At 36.3% G+C, this 20521-nt stretch overlaps 1 protein-coding gene across 1 annotated transcript in view; it reads right to left on the minus strand.

Moving 5' to 3' along the window:
- Positions 1-2920: 2920 nt before the first annotated feature.
- The window catches only part of DARS2 (aspartyl-tRNA synthetase 2, mitochondrial), a 29586-nt gene continuing 11985 nt past the window's right edge, over positions 2921-20521 (minus strand). The window contains exons 10-18 of the mRNA XM_051998925.1: positions 20127-20196; positions 19442-19621; positions 13920-14027; positions 10121-10183; positions 8652-8804; positions 5880-6098; positions 5519-5629; positions 4847-4922; positions 2921-4366 (exon numbers count right to left, since the gene is read on the minus strand). Coding sequence (XP_051854885.1) covers positions 4110-4366; positions 4847-4922; positions 5519-5629; positions 5880-6098; positions 8652-8804; positions 10121-10183; positions 13920-14027; positions 19442-19621; positions 20127-20196 — 1237 coding nt within the window. The 3' untranslated portion in view covers positions 2921-4109. The remainder of the gene's footprint in view (positions 4367-4846; positions 4923-5518; positions 5630-5879; positions 6099-8651; positions 8805-10120; positions 10184-13919; positions 14028-19441; positions 19622-20126; positions 20197-20521) is intronic.

Genomic DNA, 20521 nt, shown 5'->3' on the forward strand with positions numbered 1-20521 from the left:
TAAGACATAGCCAGTGTGGGAATTGTTTGGCTTTTATACCTGTATTTGTGAAGGGAAAGCTATTTTGGGGAGTTGTGATAAAGATTCCAAAAAAAAAAAAAAAAGATACTGAAAAGATATGGTAGAAGAGGGGAAAAGGAAGTTCAAAAGGAGACACTGGAAAGAAGAGGAACTTTGTTACTATTGTGAAATTTTGTATTCACTTTTTATAACAAGAAGCTGTTTCACATGTAATCCTTTTTTATTTTCATAGTGAACTGTTTGTTAAATTTATAATAAAAAATTAAGAGGAAAATTCTAAGAGGTAGCACTGGCATGAGTGAGAGAGGGATAATTAGTGGGATAACTTGAGTCCTGCCTCTAAGAAAATTCATGGCATTTGGATCTGAGAACAGGAGTTCTTCTCCAAGGCAGTGTGGGAAGCAATGGGAAATGCAGGAGCTTCTGCCAACAGCCATGTGAGCAATAACTTTCCGTTTCCTAATTGTAAAACATGGTTACTGACAACTTTGGTATCTTCACTTCAGCGTTGTTGTGAAGCTCAAATTAGGTGAAATTTAAAGTGCCACACCAGTATCAGTGATAAACATTATGACTCTGGCATTATTAGCTCCAAACCAAAAAGTCTTTAACTAAAGAAAGTGATGAGTCGTCTTATTATCTCCATAAATCTTCATGGAGGAGATAGACTTTCAGCCATTGTTCAAATTAGAGAAGACAGAAAACAGTGAGAAGAGGCTATGGGAGTATTTAAATGGATGTCATCTTAACAGACATGCCTGACAAAATCTTATATCAGAAAAAGCCCTACAGATCACTGAGTACAACTTTTTGTTACAGATGAAGATCCGTGTCCGCAGAAAAATGTTAAGTACTGAGTGGTTACCTTGAGTGTTATCTGCTAATCTATTTCTTTGGAAGTCAGAAAAAGGTATGGGGCCAGCAACTTTAGAAAGACCCATACTTCAAAAAGGTTGGTAAAAAAGGGTTTTTGTTATTAATTAATATAGAGAGACCTAAACTTTTAAAAAGAAGGAAAGGGGAATTCTTGGAGTAAACAAACCAGTTGCATAGGACCATTGTTCCTACAGCAGAAGGGCATAAAACGCATCCAACAGACATGGGAATATAAATATCAGATGACAACAAGGAGAAATTGTTCACAGGACAAGCATCACTGCTGGACAATGGCTACCACTGTTCTCCCCAAGAAATGGCCAGCCCCTCTCCACCCTTCTTACCCCGCTTTAAAAGCATGTATCTTACAGTTATTTCTCAGGATTTTGACTGGAGGTGAAAAATTTGTCTTGTTTGAAATTAAGCTTACAAATTCCTAAACTGAATGGAAAGAACCCCTGAAGCTATTCAGATGTACATACCCTTGATCAAATGATACTTCTACTAGGTTTGTACCTTAAAAAGATCAAAGAGCAAAAGGACATATATAAAAGACATTTACAACAGTTCTTTTTGTGGTGGCCAAGAATTGGAAAATGAGAAAAAGCCAATCGACTGGGGTATGGTTGAATAAAGTTATGATATATGAATATGCTGGAATACTATTGTGCAATAACAAATGAAGATAGTTTCAGAAAAACCTGAAAAGGCATGTGAATTGATGCAAAGTAAAGTGAGCAGAACCAGGAGAGCAATTCATAAAATAACAATATTGGAAAAGTAACTTTTTAAAGATCTAGTAACTGTTCAACAAGGACCAACTACAATTTCTCATGAGGAAACTATAACTACAAAGACTTATGAGGAAATTGATCCACCTTCAGATAGACTAATGTAGCAAGAATGCCAATTAAAGAGTATTTTAGCTACTGATGGAATTTGTTTTGTATAACTAACAACATATTTATAATGGATTTTATTTTTCTTTCCTTCTCAATGGGTAAAGAAGGGGGAAAATCTAAAACTTACAAATAAAACTGAATTAAAAAGACAGAATTCCCAAATTGAGCTATTCCTAAAATTCTTAGGATAAGTTAAAACTATCAGGGGGTATAAATATATTATTATTATATAATAAGCATTAAATAAATAACTAGAGATCTAGTAGGTGGGAAGATAGAAAGACTTGCTGGGATCAAGTCCTGCTACTGTGACCCTGGGCAATTTAACTACCTTCTCATTGTCTCCAAGTAACTTGTCTTCTAAACTAAGTTTTGGAGCAGTTGGCCAATTTTGTATGGGCAGGAGGGGGAGAGGGGATGGGGGTGGAAAGAGAGGGAGATGGGAAACCTTTTATATTTGCAGAATTATATTTCTTGTTAAAAAAAACCCCAAACCTCCCAAGACAAGTGGTAGGATTTTAGAATAAGTATTTTTTTCTAGGCATGAAAAGGACTTAAGCAATGGCATTAACGGATTCTCTGAAATCTAATGTTGTTTTTTTTTTGAGTTTTGGAGATGCTGGCAGCATAATGATGTTTCTTTCTTTCTTTTTTTTTTGTGCTGAGGCAATTGGGATTAAGTGACTTGCACAGGGTCACCCAGCTAGGGAGTGTTAAGTGTCTGGGGTCAGATTTGAACTCAGGTCCTCCCAACTTCAGAACTGATGCTCTATTCACTGTGCTACCTCGCTGCCCCAGCATAGTGATTTTTCTATAATGCCAAGAAGAATTCTTTGTCAGATTTGAATTTTTTGTTAGTGAGTAGCAGTGGTGAAAATATTTAATGTTAGAAAATGGGTGATTAGATGTTGATTAAAGAGGTAATGGGAAAAAATAGGACTTTGTTGTCTAATGAAGGTTTTCAGTTCAATTCAGAAAAACCTTTCATTGATACTAAGAAGGAAAAACACAATTAACTTTGATGTCACTACTGAAATTTTCTGTTCACCAAGTGCCCACCAAAGTTAGGCAAGATATTGTTAACAAGACAAATGTGAGGGAAAAGCACCACCTACTGGTTAACCAACTTTTCTGTAGTTTAACTCCATTTATATTATGTACATCTCAAAACAGAATCAAAGACAAATTCTATACATCAGAAAAATATATTTTTTTAGCTGATTAGATCATAAGCCCAAGATTTATATCTCTCAACTGTAATATAATGAAAAAAAGGAAGGTACATCAAGCTATTTAAAATTTTGGACCAAAGGCATATAATCCAATTTAAGGTAAGTCAGGGAAGTATAATTAATCATAGTCCTGTTTATATTTCTAGTGTCAACTCTAATCATTAATTAACTGAACCAACTTTCTTCTTTTCATTAGTACCATTAAGATCACTTTTATATAGCTGTGTTATATAGGCCATGAAATGTTTTCCTCACAACAAACTCTTCTGAGTTTGGTAATTTAGGAATTGTAGCTGAGTGTCAGTTAAGTAAGCCCCAAGATACACAAGGTTACCACTAGTGTGGTAGTCAGAACATAAACCTTGTATTCTTTCTATGTCATCAAATCGCAATTAGTACCTCATTTCCTGACGTTTCTAATCCAGAGGTTTACATTTAGTAATTAAATTAGTATTCTTTAAACAACATAAAACAATTGATTTACAAATCTGTTATTCATTTTTGTTTGGGCTTTAGTTATACAACTGATTAGCTGCTTCTATATATGTATTTTTGGTAGTTAATAGTAGCACTTAAGAGATGCAGAACATTTTTATTTTCCCTTTAATCCTCATAACTACCTTGTGAGGTAGGTCAATAATATCATGATTAGGTTGCAGATAAAGACCCTGGCTGAGTGTGAGACAATCTTGGGGTCCCTGACCCTAGAGCTGGGCCTGCTGACTTCTTGCCTGGTGTCCAGTTCCCTCTTCCACACTGCAAGTGAAACATCACAATTTAGCCAGTTCTACTGTGGGATAAGACCCTGTATTGGGCCTGAATCACCAAATCCTAGGGATTGCAGCATTTTCTACCTGACACAATACTGGCCATTTTTGCTCCCAAGAACACCCTGGAGAACCATGGTGGGGCACAAAGCAGCCATCCTAGCCACCCAATGGGCCCAGCGTCTCTGTCTGTGACAATGCTGGTTTCTATGATTGAGAGAGGAGACACCTTCCATGTGTTGCACACCTTCTTTACTGGCCATCTGGCCATGGGCTGGACTTCCTTCTTCCCTGATGTTCAGGAGTCTGGTCTAGGGATTCTCAGCTTTGGCAAGGCTCGGGAACACCAACTCTTGTGAAGACTCAGTTTCACAGATGACAGACTTGACATCTTTTCTGTCTGTGACTCCTGGGCTCTTGACCTGGATATGGTAGGGCTCTATATCTTCAGGAGACATGTAATCTGGGGCATTGCTCATCAGGTCATGTCCCCGGAAGGACTTTGGAAAGGCAATGACGTCTCTTATGCTTGGTGCTCCAGTGACAAGGCACACTAATCTGTCTAGCCCTATAAGAGAAACTTCATGTTACTTCAAAAAAGGCATGTAACTTGTGGTTAGTAGCTTTCTATCCAAATTCTAGATCATTTTTTATGTGAAGTCTTGAAGGAGTCAGATAGAGTTTACTGAATACTTTGGGGGTTTTAGTTGGCTCATGGATCCAACTTGTAGAAACACTTTTTTCTTTTTAAGAATATTTTCTTTTCTAGGCTTTCATTTTAGAGCAGTATTCAGGATCAATTTCCAAATGCTACTATAATGAATAATAAATTTTTGCTAAGAATTTACTGATGATCCACTGTGATCAGGGAAATGATATATCACTAGGTGGATAAGACTTCTTGTTGGGGGTATTTACAGTCTGTGTGGGCTGCCCGACAAGCGTCCTTTTTCTTGCTTGAAAAGGTAATTGGGACAAGTAGTTCTTGCAAACAGCAGGCAGCCAACATATTATTTTTAGGTGAAAAGAACGATTTGTATGCACTTACCTAAAGCAATTCCTCCATGGGGCGGCGCCCCAAAATCTAAAGCCTGAAGTAGGTGAGAGAGCATTTTAACATCTTCCTGTAATTTCAAAAAGACAATGGTTTTAAAATTGTACACACATACTTTCCCTTTCTACTCCTGAGGAATCTAAGTAAGTTAATTCCATTCATCTTATAGTTTCATCTACCTCAACTGCCAATAAAATCTCCCTCTTTGCAGGATATAATTCTAGGTCTCCTCAAACCTTTCAGCCTTAAACTTATTACTCTACATATCTTTTAATAACCCCTAATCTCTAGAGTTTTGGCTTATATTACAGATACCATCTCCTAATTTCCATGCTTTAAATCCTAGAGAATGGATAATTATCCTATCACCAAGATTTGCCAAATTTCAAATTCAAATTAATGCTATATAATGAGTAATATTAAAGCCCTTTTAGTTTTTTCCCCCTTTTAAGTCTTTTCACTATCACTTCAGGTACACATTCATACTCTGTACTTATGAGCAATGTCTCAGGCTCAACACAGGACTATATAAATTATAACAGCAGACTCTAAAGCTGTCTTTGGAATGTAAAACGACAATGGCTTATTTTGATTAAAAGTATATTCAATTAAAATACACTTTATTAAATGCCAGGATGCTGCCTAGAACCCATAGGGGTCAGTTACCTTTAACACTGTTTCCAGAACATACTGTTGCTGCTCTGCATTATGAATTCGAATAGAGCCACCTCCTATCTCACTGCCATTCAGCACTAAATCATAATGTTGGCTTCGAACCTAGAAAAGAAGTGGGATTTTCAACAATAAAAAGATGTTGCCCTGTCTTGATGCAAGAAGAAATTATTGTAAATTTTGAATAAGTAGCAGACTGCTCATTACTGATTCAAAATAGGCAATGTGTGGAGCAATTTGATTTTTTTTTTTTTTTGATGACAGTAAAAGTCAACATTGAAGACCTTAATGCAGAACTACAAGTTTTCTGCCTTGATTCATCCCTTTTTTTATTTGAAAGTATACAAAACAGTACCTTTTCTGGCTCAGTGTAGAGAAGGTGGCTATCGCTGGGGTGAGGAGCGGTAAATGGATGATGGGCTGATTCTAGTTCTGTGGGATCCTCTTCTTTAGGAAGGAAGAGTGGAAACTCTACCACCCAGAGGAAGTGGAACAGAGCTGGATCACGAAGCTCTACTCCTCTGGCCTCCAGAAGGTCAGCACATTCTAGCCGTAATTTTCCTAATACAGAACACTGTGAATGACAGGAAAAGAATAGGTAGAGGGAAACCCATTAACTGGCACTCAGACTGAATGTAGAGGCTCAGCATATAGGCATCTTAAAAGATGTAGGAAGAGGCAGTAACACTCTGCTCAAGTGGAAAAACCAGCCAACCAATCACATTTCCTTGTTTTGATCTTTTTTTTTTTTTTTTGGCAAAGAAGTTGGGGTTAAGTGACTTGTCCAGGGTCACACGGCTAGGAAGTGGTAAGTGTCTGAGGTCAGATTTGAACGCAGATTCTCCTGATTCCAGGGCTAGTGTTCTTCCCACTGAGCTGCCACAAAACTACATTTCCTAATGGAGGAGATTAAGGGTATTAGATACTTTTTATTTTCTGCAAGTGACTGGTGCATCCCTCTCCCTTCAATGAGTGTGTTTTGATGTTGCTGCCACCACCTCATTCTAACCACACCTACTACTTCAGAGATCTCAGAGCACCAATGGGTGATAAGCCCCACAGGACTTGTTGGCAAAGGAAAGCTACTGAGAGATGTGCAACACAACAACTTGACATGGCGGTGTCTGAAGCACTCTCTGTTGATGAACCACATTTCAGATTTATAAAAAGTAAAAAGCAAGGAGGCCAGGAATAAAGGTTTTTGGGAAAAGGGGGTTCAGGTGATGGGGAAGATGCCACAGTAAATGGGGGTATAGATAGCAAAGATAAAAATGACATGGATTCTCTCTGGATCTGACAAGGGGAAAAGTAAAGAAGCCGAGAAGAGAATACCTCGTGCAGAATGAATCAAAGAAATTTTAAAAGGCTGAAGAGACTTGTGGAAAAACAAGAGGAGTCAATCAACAACAATTTTCAGTGGAATTTAACATTTACAAACTTTATATATTGAGTTCACCTGAAGACAATAACAATGGAACAGATGTGTACAAGGAAAGAATTAAAAAAACCATTTATTAAGCTAGCTGCCAGGGATACAAATGCAAGTAAGCATGTTGGGTAAAGTCCGCAAGAGAGCTTATACTCTAAGAAGACAACACCAATTGAACAAGAAAATCAGAGTAGATGACTTACGTGTCCTTTTCAGGAATGGCAGGAGTTTGTGGTTCTGAGAGGCGTGCTGGAGGGTAAGGAGAGGATGGAAGGGGGAAGCCTGTTATGGCACAGATCTAAGCCTGGGCAAATAAGGAATGCTGACAGGGTGGGAACTCCTCTCCAGGGGGAGTGAGCAACAAGCAGTATGACCTGAAGATGGCTGGCCTTAGACTGCCCACAGAAGGGGGATCCCTCACTAATCAGAGTCCATGACCACAGCAGTGGGATTCCTTATTTATTTTTTTCTTTTTTGCTGAAGCAATTGGGGTTAAGTAGTTCACCCAGGGTCATACAGTTAGGAAGTGTTAAGTGTCTGAGGTCAGATTTGAACTTGGGTCCTCCTGATTTCAGGGCTGGTGCTTTATCCACTGCACCATCTAGCTGCTCCTGGGGCTCTCTTATTTTCAAAAAAATCTAGAACCTGCTATCCTTGAGAACTGGTTATAAATAAGAGAATGTGCAAGCAAAAAAAGACACAACCAAAAAACCAATCCCCCTCCTCCCCCACCATGAACAAACGACAATGTAGAAACAATGCATGCAGCACTTGGATGACTAATTTCCAAAACATGGGAGGGTAGGATGGTTGTTTTCAAGTATGTAAAGAACTGGTGTCTAAGGGATCCGATCCAGGTGGTTCTTGTAGTTGGCCTTCAATGTGAGAATTAAGAGCAATAGAAGGTGTTGAGGGATGGACTCAGATGTGAGCTAAGGAAAACACTCCTAGCAATTAAAAATTGCTATGAAAAAGGAAACAAGTCTGTCTAAGGAGAGAGTACAGTCTCCTTCAGCTGAGGCCTTCAGGCAGAAGCTGCACTTATCACAAATCATGTAGAGCAGGGATTAACAAACTATAGTCTGTGGGCCAAATTAGTGCTCTGTCTGATTTTGTAGGACCAGACCAGTGAGCTAAGAATGATTTTACATTTTTAAATATTATATACAATTATTTAAATACAGTAACTCTTTAAAAAAAAAATGCACAAACCACTGTTAGCTCAGACAGCACTTAAGTTGGCGGGTAAGCTCTGTCCGCTATCTGTAGTTTGCTGACACCTATCAATAGGAAAAAACTCCTATATAAATATAGGTTGAACTAGATAATCTCTCTGAAGTCTTCTCCAAATACAAGATTCTGTGATTTCACACTCATGTGTGATATCTTTGAGAAAACTATTCCTCCTAAAGGCTAAAGATTATCTTTTACTCACAAAGAGAATTCAAATAAGGTTTTCTTCAGGTACATTATGAAATTCATTTAAACAGAGTGAACACAGATTTCCAGAGATCTTGGCATTAACAAAATATTTTCAAACACATTTTATGGAATTACTACCCAATTTCCAATGTGTCTTACACAGCCCCTGTCATGGGCTACTGAGCTCAGATACAACTCAGACATTCTATGACTTCCTCTTTAAGAAAGGCCTTTACTGGGAGTTGGGAATGGGGATAAGTGTGCAATCTTCCTTACCACTTTTTTATGCTCTCCAGCAGCTAACAGAAGCACATCTTCTTCCTGGACCCTCATTAGTCTGATTAAGGTTGATTTCTCCTCTTCCTTTAAGAGTTTAGTAAGTGGAGATTTCCCACTTCCACTGGTCTTCAGAAATACGGGTGAAACCTCCTATGGTGAAGAAAGTTTTGTAAATACCACCCAGAAATTTTGCAAAGGGCTTTTTGTTGTGCAAAAAATTATTTTCTTTTTATGTTTTTTTTTTTTTGGTCATTTTATAAATCAAGTTACTGGAGACACTTGTTGGGAGAGGTGCTGGGTCAAGTATGTATTTGGCTCTCCTGAGTCAAAAGCTCTGAGAAAAACAAACTAAACACAGCTGGATGGTAGTTTATATCTTTCAGTCAACTACATGACTGTGAAAATGTGGGCTGTTAGAGAAAATTATCTTTGAAAAATGCCTGTTCCCTATTCATATTTTCATTAGGTACTCTTAATACATGTACAGTCTAACAGAGGAAAGAAAAATGGGCATAAAAGTTGGTTTTCTATGAGAAAATGTATCAGAGTAGCCATGTAGGAAGAAGTTGTTAAGTCAAATAACAACAGTATCTAATACTTTTTAAGGTTGGCAAAATGCTTTATCTCATTTGATCTTGATGACAACCGTAGGAGGAAGGCATTATTATTATCCTCTTTTTTACTTATGAAGAAATTGAAATTAATAGAGGCTAAGTGATTTATTTAGGGTCACTTAATAAGTGCTTGAGGCAGGATTTCAACTCAAGTCCTGAGTCTAAAGAACTTAAAGTTTGATTTAAAACCTTTAAAACCCATTAAAACCTAAGAGTGATGCAAAAAGACATCAATACCACTATTTATGTGGCAAGATGAAAGAAAAGAAAATTGTACTAACTAAATCTGTATTGGCTATAGCTTAATGGCTGGCTCAAGTAAATTGACTCTTTATGTAGTCCTTTTTGACGGACAGTTGGTTTTCAGTTCCATCTTAGTCTTTGGACCCCATCTGTGGATTTTCTTGACAAAGATACTAGAGAGTTGCCATTTCCTTCTCCTGCTCATTTGACAGACAAGGAAACTGAGGTAAACATGGTTATTGACTTTCCCAGGGTCATATAATTAGGCAGTGTCTGAAGTCAGACTAATCTTACTAACTTCAGGCTTGGCACTCTATCTACAGTCGCTTAACTGCCCCCACATAGGCCTTACACTTTACAAAATACTCTTCTCCCAATAACTCTGAGGCAATTGTTCCAAAGATTATTATTCTCACTTTGAAGACAATGAGGTTTGGAGAGACTCAATGACTTGCAGCTTATAAGTGGCAGAGCTAGAAGCTGAACCTAGCTCTTCTGGGTCTAAGATCAATGCTTTTCTCATGACAGCAAGGTGACCCTCATTAGAAGTTCTATATCATGAATAGGAAGTAAAAAGCTTCTGATGCAACAGACTCATTCCCTTCTTACCTGATTAAAATGGTCAATGGCAAATTGCTTAATGGTCTCAAAGTCTTTACTTCTCAAATATTTCTGAAAAACAAAACAAAGAGCCAGAGTTCTCAATATGACACGGTTTCACAAATTAGGTCTTTTGTATAAGATGAAGTAAGATAGGTATTTACAACACTGAGGAATTCAATAAAACTAGTTTCTGCTGCTGCATGACAATCACTCAGAATTTTATGTTGTTGTACCTATTTCAGCTCCATATCTCACCTTTATTGTGGGAAAGACAGTATTTTTTCAGTTTTTGTTATCACTACCATACTCTGAAAAAATAAGTAATACTTCCTAAATAACAGAATATTCATAATTTGAATATTAAGACTTTTTAAAAAAAATCTCAAATCTTCAGTTTTTAACTGTATTTATATTCATTTGATTAACTTTTTCTGTTAGAATCATCATCACTAAACATTTATTTATGGCCTCTTTCTTTAAGTCCTAGAGATACCTCTTCGTTCCCTCCAGATGCACTCTCTGAGGAGGTACTGTGGGAGCTGGGAGGACAGCATAAGAATTAAATAAGTTTTATTAACTTTTCAGATGAGTATAATCTGAGATATATATTAGCTGAGGCAGGTCTGAACTATATAAGCACACCTATTTTCCAATTTTAAGAAGTAACTTCCAGGTAGTGATGGGCTGCTTGAAGGTTTGATAACCAAGTTCTTTTGGAGTGGGGGGAAAAGGCATTAGTGTATATGGTACACTCCCAAACCCTTCAATTTATTATTTCTTTACTTTTGGGAATATTTATTTAAAAATTTTAATTTCCAAATTCTTTCCCTGGCTTCTGTCCATCTCCCACTCAGTGAGAAGGAATTGTGGTATCAATTATACATACAAAATCACAAAAAATTTTCTTAATTGCTACATTTGAAAAAAAAAAAAGACAGCAAGAAATGTAAAGTGTAAAATTACTTCTATCTGAATTTTCAGATGATGAAATTGAAACTATTACCACTCATATGAAAGAGTGTTCCAAATCATTATTGATCAGAGAAATGCAAATTAAGACAACTCTGAGATACCACTACACACCTGTCAGATTGGCTAAGATGACAAGAAAAAATAATGATGAATGTTGGAGGGGATGCGGGAAAACTGGGACACTGATGCATTGTTGGTGGAGTTGTGAACAAATCCAACCATTCTGGAGAGCAATCTGGAATTATGCCCAAAAAGTTATCAAATTGTGCATACCTTTGATCCAGCAGTGTTTCTATTGGGTTTATATCCCAAAGAAATACTAAAGAAGGGAAAGGGACCTGTATGTGCCAAAATGTTTGTGGCAGCCCTGTTTGTAGTGGCTAGAAACTGGAAATTGAATGGATGCCCATCAATTGGAGAATGGCTGGGTAAATTGTGGTATATGAATGTTATGGAATATTATTGTTCTGTAAGAAATGACCAGCAGAATGAATACAGAGAGGCTTGGAGAGACTTACATGAACTGATGCTAAGTGAAATGAGCAGAACCAGGAGATCACTTTACACTTCGACAACGATACTGTATGAGGATGTATTCTGATGGAAGTGGATTTCTTTGACAAAGACTCAGATTCAATTGATAAATGATGGACAGAAGCAGCTACACCCAAAGAAAGAACACTGGGAAACGAATGTGAACTATTTGCATTTTTGTTTTTCTTTCCGAGTTGTTTTTACCTTCTGAATCCAATTCTCCCTGTGCAACAAGAGAACTGTTCGGTTCTGCAAACATATATTGTATCTAGGATATACTGCAACATATCTAACATATATAGGACTGCTTGCCATCTAGGGGAGGGGGTGGAGGGAGGGAGGGGAAAATCGGAACAGAGTGCAAGGGATAATGTTGTAAAAAAAAATTACCCTGGCATGGATTCTGTCAATATAAAGTTATTATAAAATAAAATAAAATATTAAAAAATTAAAAAAAAATAAACTTAAAAAAAAATTACTTCTATCTGTGCTCAGACTCTGTCAATTCTCTTTTTGAAGGTGGACTGCTTTTTTTTTTTTTTTAAATAAATTCTTCAGAAATGTCTTAGCTCATTATATTGCTGAGAATCTTTGTTCTCAAAAGGACCATGACATCAGAGAGGTGATGCCATGACATGCAAATAAGCTGGACTTAAGTGAGGATGAGCTGTGCAAAGTCACCAGTTTCATCCTCTTCTCTGGAGCCATCTGGATCCAGTGGCAAGCTATAGATCAGGACAAGTGTAGCTGGTCCTGGATGCAGTGGGAGACCTTGGCCTTTTTAAGCTAAGGGCTTTAATAGTTCTCAGACTGAGGCAACACCCATTTAGTTATTAAGTCAGGTAAAAAATGGGGCAGACAATAGTCTATTTTACCAAGTCAATAAAAGAAAAATCTGGAAAGGGAAAGACCCTCAGAGTTTCTGGCCAAAACAGAAACAACTGCTATTTATATATACACTCTGAGCCAATCATCAGCCCACACAATGATCAAATGGGGTTTGGCCTAGGGCCTACTGTTGGCCAATCAATAAGAGCCAGAAAGATTCGAGTTTAAGACATGGCCCTAGAGTGTGGGCTAAGTCATTTGCAGTTAATCATCAATATTGCTGTTAATATGTACACTGTTCTGATTCTTCTCACTTCACTTTGCATCAGTTCATGTAAGTCTCCCCAGGTTTTTCTGAAAGCTGGCTGATGTTTATTTCTTATAGCACAATAGAATCCCATCACAATCACATACCACAACTTGGTCAGCCATTTACCAATTGATGGGGATTTTCTTAATTTCCGATTTCTTGACATCACAAAAAGAGCTGTTATAAATATTTTTGTATATATAGATCCTTTTCCTTTTATCTCTTAGAAATATAGACCTAATAGTGATATTTCTGAGTCAAAGAGTGTACACAGCTTTAAAGCCCTTTGAGCAAATTTCACTAACACTGCATCAGTGTCCCTACTTTTCTACATTCTCTCTAACATATAATTTGTCCTTTCTGTCATATTAGCCAATCTGTATAACTGACAAGTTCTTTTCAAGAAATTTGCTGTAAATTTTTTTTCACAATTACGAATACTATATATTTTCCTCCATCCTATTTTCTCCTTTTATTTACTCTTTCTCTTATTTCACTCTATCAATCCTCAAAAGTGTTTTTTTGTCTTTTACCTATCCCTATCTGCCCACCTTTTCTAAGATACATATATATGCAAATAAGGGCAATAGTCAGGCATTGTGATCAGTAAGAAACTTTTGTTGATGTTAATTATACCAAGAAACTAACTTCTTTGCACAAGGGATTTTGGTAAAGCAGTCTGATGCTAATGTAGAGCAAATGTGCACTAATCATCAATGAATAACAAATTAATCATATCTAAAATGAGTTAATTGCTCCTGAGGGAGATTTAGCATATTAAAAATTTCCCAATAATTAGTCTCGAAAACAAGATAATAAATCATCTTCTATTAACTCTATTAGGCTTTAAAAACAATGCCATTTTGATGTACTAAAAGAACTGATAACGAAATAAGATAAAAATACAACCTCTTGTCAGCCCTGAGGTACCAACCCTGATGTTAGATAAATAATAGCACAGATCTTAAGTCTTTAAGCTGTTTGAGTGGTTAAAAGAACCTGAAGTTCTTAACAATCTTATTGTCATAAGAAGATTTTATAAATGATTAATGAAGCTATGACTTTTAGGGATATTATTTAAGTTACAATAAAAACATCTCTAATATGATACATTTCTACTTTCTAACTAGATTGCTCTACTAGTAGCAAAATATCACTTACTGCTCCTCCAGGAATACATATGGCTTTGATGGTGCCTTGGGGTTCTTTAAGTACATCTTGAAGAAATTCAATCTCTGCATTCCGAAATATGTCACTGACATCAACAATCTGATAGATGAATAACAAAAATGAGCAATGAAATACAAGAGTTACAGAAAAGTTTTTATTTTGTGTTTTAATAATTTTGCTAATGTAATTTCATTTGTATCTACATATTCAAATTTTTGCTCAACATAGAAATTTTCTATGATTAGTTATCATTTAATCTAGATGACATAAGAGACAGCAGTTGTGAGCTACTTGCAAGTAAATATCTAGTGAAAAGACTTGGGTATCTTGACTTCCAACTTTTATATATTACCTTTTTAGATTTGTATTCAATTTAATTTGGAAGATTTTTAGTAGAGCTTAAATTTTAAGGAGTTTTGCTTTGGGGGTGGGGAGTGAGGGAGCCAAGATGGCAGAGTAGATAGGTCTTCCTGACTTCTCTCAAATCAACACCAGATCAAGCCTCTTGAAAGGGTTTTGGAGTGGCAGAACCCACAAAAGTTTGGAGTGTAAAAAATTTCTAGGAGAAGATATATTGGAAGAACTTCAGAAAAAGTCTGTCTCAATTGGGTAGGAGGTGGTTGCAGTCCAGCCTAGGTGTAACACAGGGACCCAGGGGAGTCCCTGGAGGAAATCTAGTGGGAGGTTCTTAGCCAAAATACAGCAGTGTTTGCTAATCTATCCTGGTTCAGAAGTCAAGTGGATGAACAGACTACTTGTGAGAACTCCAACTGCAGAAGGCAAACAGTGAGGTCCTGAATTTCAGTATAACAAGTAGGATTTAGCCACACCCATCTCAGCAAGGAAAGAAAGTTAGCAGCTCTTGCCTGCAAGGGCAGCATGAGCTGCTGTGGCGTGTAGAGGAAGCTTGGGACAATCTCCTCTTTCCCTTAAGAACAGATCTCAACCTTTAAAAATGAGCAAAAAAGCAGAAAGAGCTGTGATTGTAGATAGATTTTATGGAGACAGAAAAGAACAGACCTCAAACGCTGAGGACACTAAAGCAAAACATCTCCAGATGAAGGCTCAAAGGGTGATATGAATTAATCTCTATCTCAGAAGGCTCTCTTGAAAGAATTAAAAAAGGATTTTAAAAAAGAATTAGAGGAAAAATGGAAAAAGAATGAGAGCTCTGAAAAGGAAACACAGAAATTATCTGAAGAAAACCACTCCTTAAAAAATAGTTTTGGTGAAATGGAAAAAGAAAACAATTTCTTAAAAAACAGAATTTATGAAATGGAAAAAAAATCCAATGAGCAAAATAACTCATTTAAAAGTTCAATTGGCCAAATGCAAAAGGAGATTAAAAAAAGCTAACTCAAGAAAATCATTCACTAAAAATTAGAACTGAACAAATGCAACAAGACATCAAGAATCAAAATCGAAAAATTGAATTTTGAAATTGAAAAAACTTGAATAAAATGTAAAACACCTCATTGGAAAACAATTGACCTGGAAAACAGATCCAGGAAAGACAATATAAGAATTATTGGACTTCCTGAAAACTATGTTTAAAAAAAAAAAAAAAAAAAAAAAAAAAAAAGAGTCCGATCACCTCCTGAAAAGAGACCCCAAAATGAAAACTCCAAGGAAAATTGTTGCTAAATTTCAGACTTATCATCTTAAGGAGAAAATACTGCAAGCAGCCAGAAAGAAACAATTCAAATACTGAAGAGTTACAATCAGGAGTACTCAGAATGTAGTAGTTTCCACTTTTAAAGGATTAAAACACCTGGAATATGATGTTCCAGAGGGCAAAAGACCTTAGATTGCAGCCAAGAATCAACTATTCAGTAAAATTAAGCATTATCTTTTCAGGGGAAAAGATGGACATTTAATAAAATAGTCTATTTTCATTTATTTTTGATGAAAAGACCAGAGTTGAATAGAAAATCTGATCTTCAAATACAGAAATCAAGAGCAGCATAAAAAGGAAAAAAGAGAAGGGAAAACAAAAAAAATCATTATTTTTTTAAAGTTAAAATGGGAAGATATATTTAACTTTTGACAACCGTATCTTTGTTAGGGATATATTTAGAGGGTATAGATGTAATTTGACCTTACTGTGATGATATAAAAAAGAAACTGGGGTAGAAAAGTGTTAAGGGACAGGTCAATTCTCCAAGAGCCTCCACAGCTGTGGATTATAACATCTGAAGGAATTGCAGGGCAGCCTTTGCTGACAAGGTGTTGTGGACTGGGAATGAGATAAATTGGAGGCAGAAGGAAAAGTAGAAAGGTCAGACAATGCCATGGCCTCTCAGTCTCCTTGTACCATCCTCTCACAAGAGGAGATCCATTCTGGATTGGATTTCCAGCAGCCACTGTCAGGTGGCTCCTGTGTATTCCAACAGCTCTCCCGTGTACTCAAACAGAAAAGGATTGTACTGGAAAAGGAAAGGGGAGGTAAAATGGGGCAAATTACATCATATGACGAGGCAAAAAAATACCTATTATAGTTGAGGGAAAGAAGGGAAGAGGATGAGCATTGCATAAACCTTAATCTCATTATATTTGGCTCAGAGAGAATATCAGACATATTTTAATTTAAGACAGTTAATTTCTCTTGCCTCATACTTCACAGAAAAAAATTGAAGCTGTTCACTATGAGCTCCCACTTCTTCCTTTTTCCTCACCTTTAAACATTCCGATGCCTTCTGAAACTATCTCTTTCTTTGGTCCTAACTTGTATGATAAGGGAACTTACTCTTATCAAGGTTAACCCTTGCTTAACTGATCTCATTCCATTCCAACACATCCCAAAGAGTATCTCTTTTGGCATTTCTACTCTATCACTTATTTTTCCATCTTTTCCTATCTCATTCCCTACTGTCCCTGGCTCCCTTATCAGGAATGTGTTCCTTGATTCTTTTGTCCCTACTCAGTCTCTTCCTTTATCTTTTTGATCCTTTGTGGCTAAATTCCTTGTAAGGCCCAGCTATAATGGGGATCTCCATTTTCTTTCTTTTTACTCAACTCCTTAAAATTCAGCTCCTGACCATATTATTCTACCAAAATTATTTTTTCCCAAAAAGTTATCAATGAGCTCTGAATTGCCCTTTCTCATTCTTCATTCTCTTGATCTCTCTGCAGCCTCTGACATCATTAATCACTTGCTTCTGGTTACTCCCTGCTTTTTGGGTTTTCTGTATTCCCTTTTCTTGTGATTCTCTTCCCACCTATATGACTGCTCCTTCTCAATCTCCTTTCCTGGATCCCACTGTACTGTTTCACTTGGTGATCTCATTAGCCCTCATGGATTTAATTATCACATCTATGCAAACAATTCTTAAATCTATATTTCTTGCCCCAATCTCTGCTGAATTCTATAATCTCCTTTCTCCAATCGCCTTTCAGATACCTTGAATTGGCTGTCCAGAAGACTTCCTAAACTCAATATATACAAAACTGCCCTCATTATGCCCTTTCTTACATTTTCCTACCACCGTGAAGGACAAAGCTCATTGGTAACTTTTTTCTTTTTCCTATTTTGCCCTCTCACACTTCCACCACTCTAGGTCAGGTCCTTATGCCTGAATTACTACAATAGGTTACTGGTTGGTCTGCCTGCAGTATGTCTCTCTCTAGTGATATGTCCTCCATTCAGGCACTAATATATTTTTCTAAAGTGTAGGTCTGATCATGTCACCTCAGTGGCTCCCTATCACTTGTACTAAATCCTCTGTTTGGCATTTAAAACTCTTCACCATCTAGCCCACTCCAACCTTTCAGTCTTCTTACATCTCATTCCTTAAACTGTACAAACAAGACCCCTGCCACCTCTCTGCTCAAGAATTTTTTCTAGCTATCTCGCAGTCCAACTGTTCTCTTTTCTCATCTCTACTTACTGCCTTCCCTGGTTGGTTTTAAATCTCAACTAAAATTCCATCTTCTACAATCCCTCTTAATTTTAGTGCCTTTCCTCTGTTAATTATTTCCTATTTACTCTGTATATAGCTGGTTTATGCATTATTTGTTTGCTTGTGGTATCCTCTATTAGACTATGAACTCCTTCAGGGCAGGAACAGTCCTTTAGCTCTTTTTGAATCTCCAATAGCTAGTTAGTACAGTGCTTGACACTTAGTAAGACTTAAAAAACTTAATGATTGATTAAAAAAACACAGATATTAAAAAAAAAAACCTACCAAGTGACAGAATTATAGTATTATATAAATCAAATTCTTTACAAGGAAAATACTGAGGACATTTTGAATAGATGCTCTGCTTTGGGGGTTACATCCTTTTCCTTTTCCACCAATTAAAAACACATTGAATTTAAATAATATAATGGAGACACAAAAAAACCCATCATCATCATCATCATCAAACTTGTACTCATTTAACTTTCAAAATATGTCTCTGGTCAGACACTTCTGATTGGAAGAGTATTTTATGACTAGTTTGATCCTTAGTCTCCATGTTAAGGCTAAGAGTAGAATTTTTTATTTGAGTTTATGTGTACCTGGTTCATTTGAAATTGGACTAATCAGAATTCAGACTTCTTTCTAGATTTTGAGTACATCCCTCTCTCCTGGTTCTCTTCCTACCTATGTGACAACTCCTCAGTCTCCTTTCCTGAATCTTCATCTAGACAATGCCCTCTAACTTTAGGGAAGCGATGGGGTTATATCATGGATCCTTTTTCCTTCTTCCATCATACTACTGAAATACCCTCAGCATAATGAGATAACAGATATATATATATATAAACTTGAATCACCTTGCTATTTCCCAAATTATCAGAGTCCATCCTTTGCTAATATTTGTTACTTTCTATTCTCCTATCATCAATTTTGCTGTAAAAACCATCATATATATAAAAGTATGTATATACACACATAAATGCATAGACATATAAAATATGAAATTAAGAGGTAAAGAGAAAAGGATCAAGCATTTATATAGCATCTTTTATGAGTCAGGCACTGTGCTAAGAGTTTTATAAATATTATCTCTCTTGATCCTCACAACAATCCTGGGAGGTAGCTGCAATTATTACCCCAATTTTACAGCTGCTGAAACTATGGCAAAACTAGAGGGAAAGTGATTTACCTATGATCTAAATAGCTAGCAAATATCTGAGGTCAGATTTGAACTAAGAATTCCTGACTTAGTGCTTTATCCACTTATTACCAAGCTGTCTCTAAAGCTGCCTAGAATTTGATTACTCAAGCCACTGCCCCTAAAATGTGGTTTTAGAGTGAACAGAAGGACTAGTAGTAGTAACATGGACCCTAAATAAAACATAAATAATGCTAATTTGTGTGTATTTTTAAAAAGGAACTATGTGGCCCACAGGATTTCTTTATATTTGAATTTGACATCTCTTTCCTATACACCGTTTTTATTCTGGTTGAATGGAAAATTGCTTCATTTTTAAAATCAGGCAGTGCCATAGCACACAAGTGATTGTCACTTCTAGTATAAGATGAAGACTGCTAGAATACCTCAAAATTCTTCAAAAAAAGAATTACCTTCATTCCAAAGCGAGTATCTGGTTTGTCAGTCCCATATAAGTTCAAAGCCTCAGTGTAAGTCATAGAAGGGAAAGGAATAGTAAGAGGGGTTTTATCCGCAGGCCACGAATACTGAAGCAAGCCCTCAATTAATTTTTGGATTCCAGCCTGGTCTACAAAAGACATCTCTATGTCAACCTGAAATCAAGATAACACATAGCTATCAGCTTCAACAGCAATTACTAATATTTACAACTAAATTTTTTTTCTTTTTTAAGAAACTAAAGGATTTTATACAGACATGCTGTTTTACGGACATCGTTTTTTAATTCAATTTATGACAGCTATATTAAGTTGACAATAGATGAGACTTTTCAAGGAATTTTTCAGTAAATTATGGACATCATTAACAGGTTAACAGAACATGCTGACATTCTATTGGTAATTTGGAATAAGAATGTAATCCACAAACAGGATGGATTAAAGGTGAGACAACTGAAACTATAACTGCAATGAAGTTATGTTAGACATATGACTAAAATTAAAAGAGAAATAAAATAAAGCAGAATGACTATTTTGGTCTGTGAAATATTTCTCATATATACAACAAATAATAATGTTCTATAACTTATGTTTAGAGTGTTTAACACAAATATCAGGTTAGCCTGAATCTATAAAATTCAGATGAATGAACTCATGATACCTGGGTAAATTCAGGTTGCCTTTCTGGCTTAGAACCTTCATCTCGATAACAACGGGCAATTTGGAAGTATCTGCAATTATAAGAACATAATTAAAGATCTGGAAAAAAAACACCACATTCATTTTCTACTAAAACACCATGCCAGTCATGCCCATAAAACATGAGAACGAATGCAATATCAAGAAGACACATTTTTTTATTCTTGCTAATGTTCCAATCTAATTTTTCAACCTGTCTGATCTTTTAGATCTAGCTAGCTAAATGTTGTAGAATTCAGACTTCTCTTTATCATATGGATCTTCCCATACTATCTTCAAACATAAGTCTCTAGATATTGCAATTAGTATAAACTACTCTTGGCTAAACTCTTTGAAAAAGTTGTTCACCTTTGTTGC

Source organism: Antechinus flavipes, chromosome 4, assembly GCF_016432865.1.
Source record: "Antechinus flavipes isolate AdamAnt ecotype Samford, QLD, Australia chromosome 4, AdamAnt_v2, whole genome shotgun sequence".
NCBI classification, from domain to species: domain Eukaryota; kingdom Metazoa; phylum Chordata; class Mammalia; order Dasyuromorphia; family Dasyuridae; genus Antechinus; species Antechinus flavipes.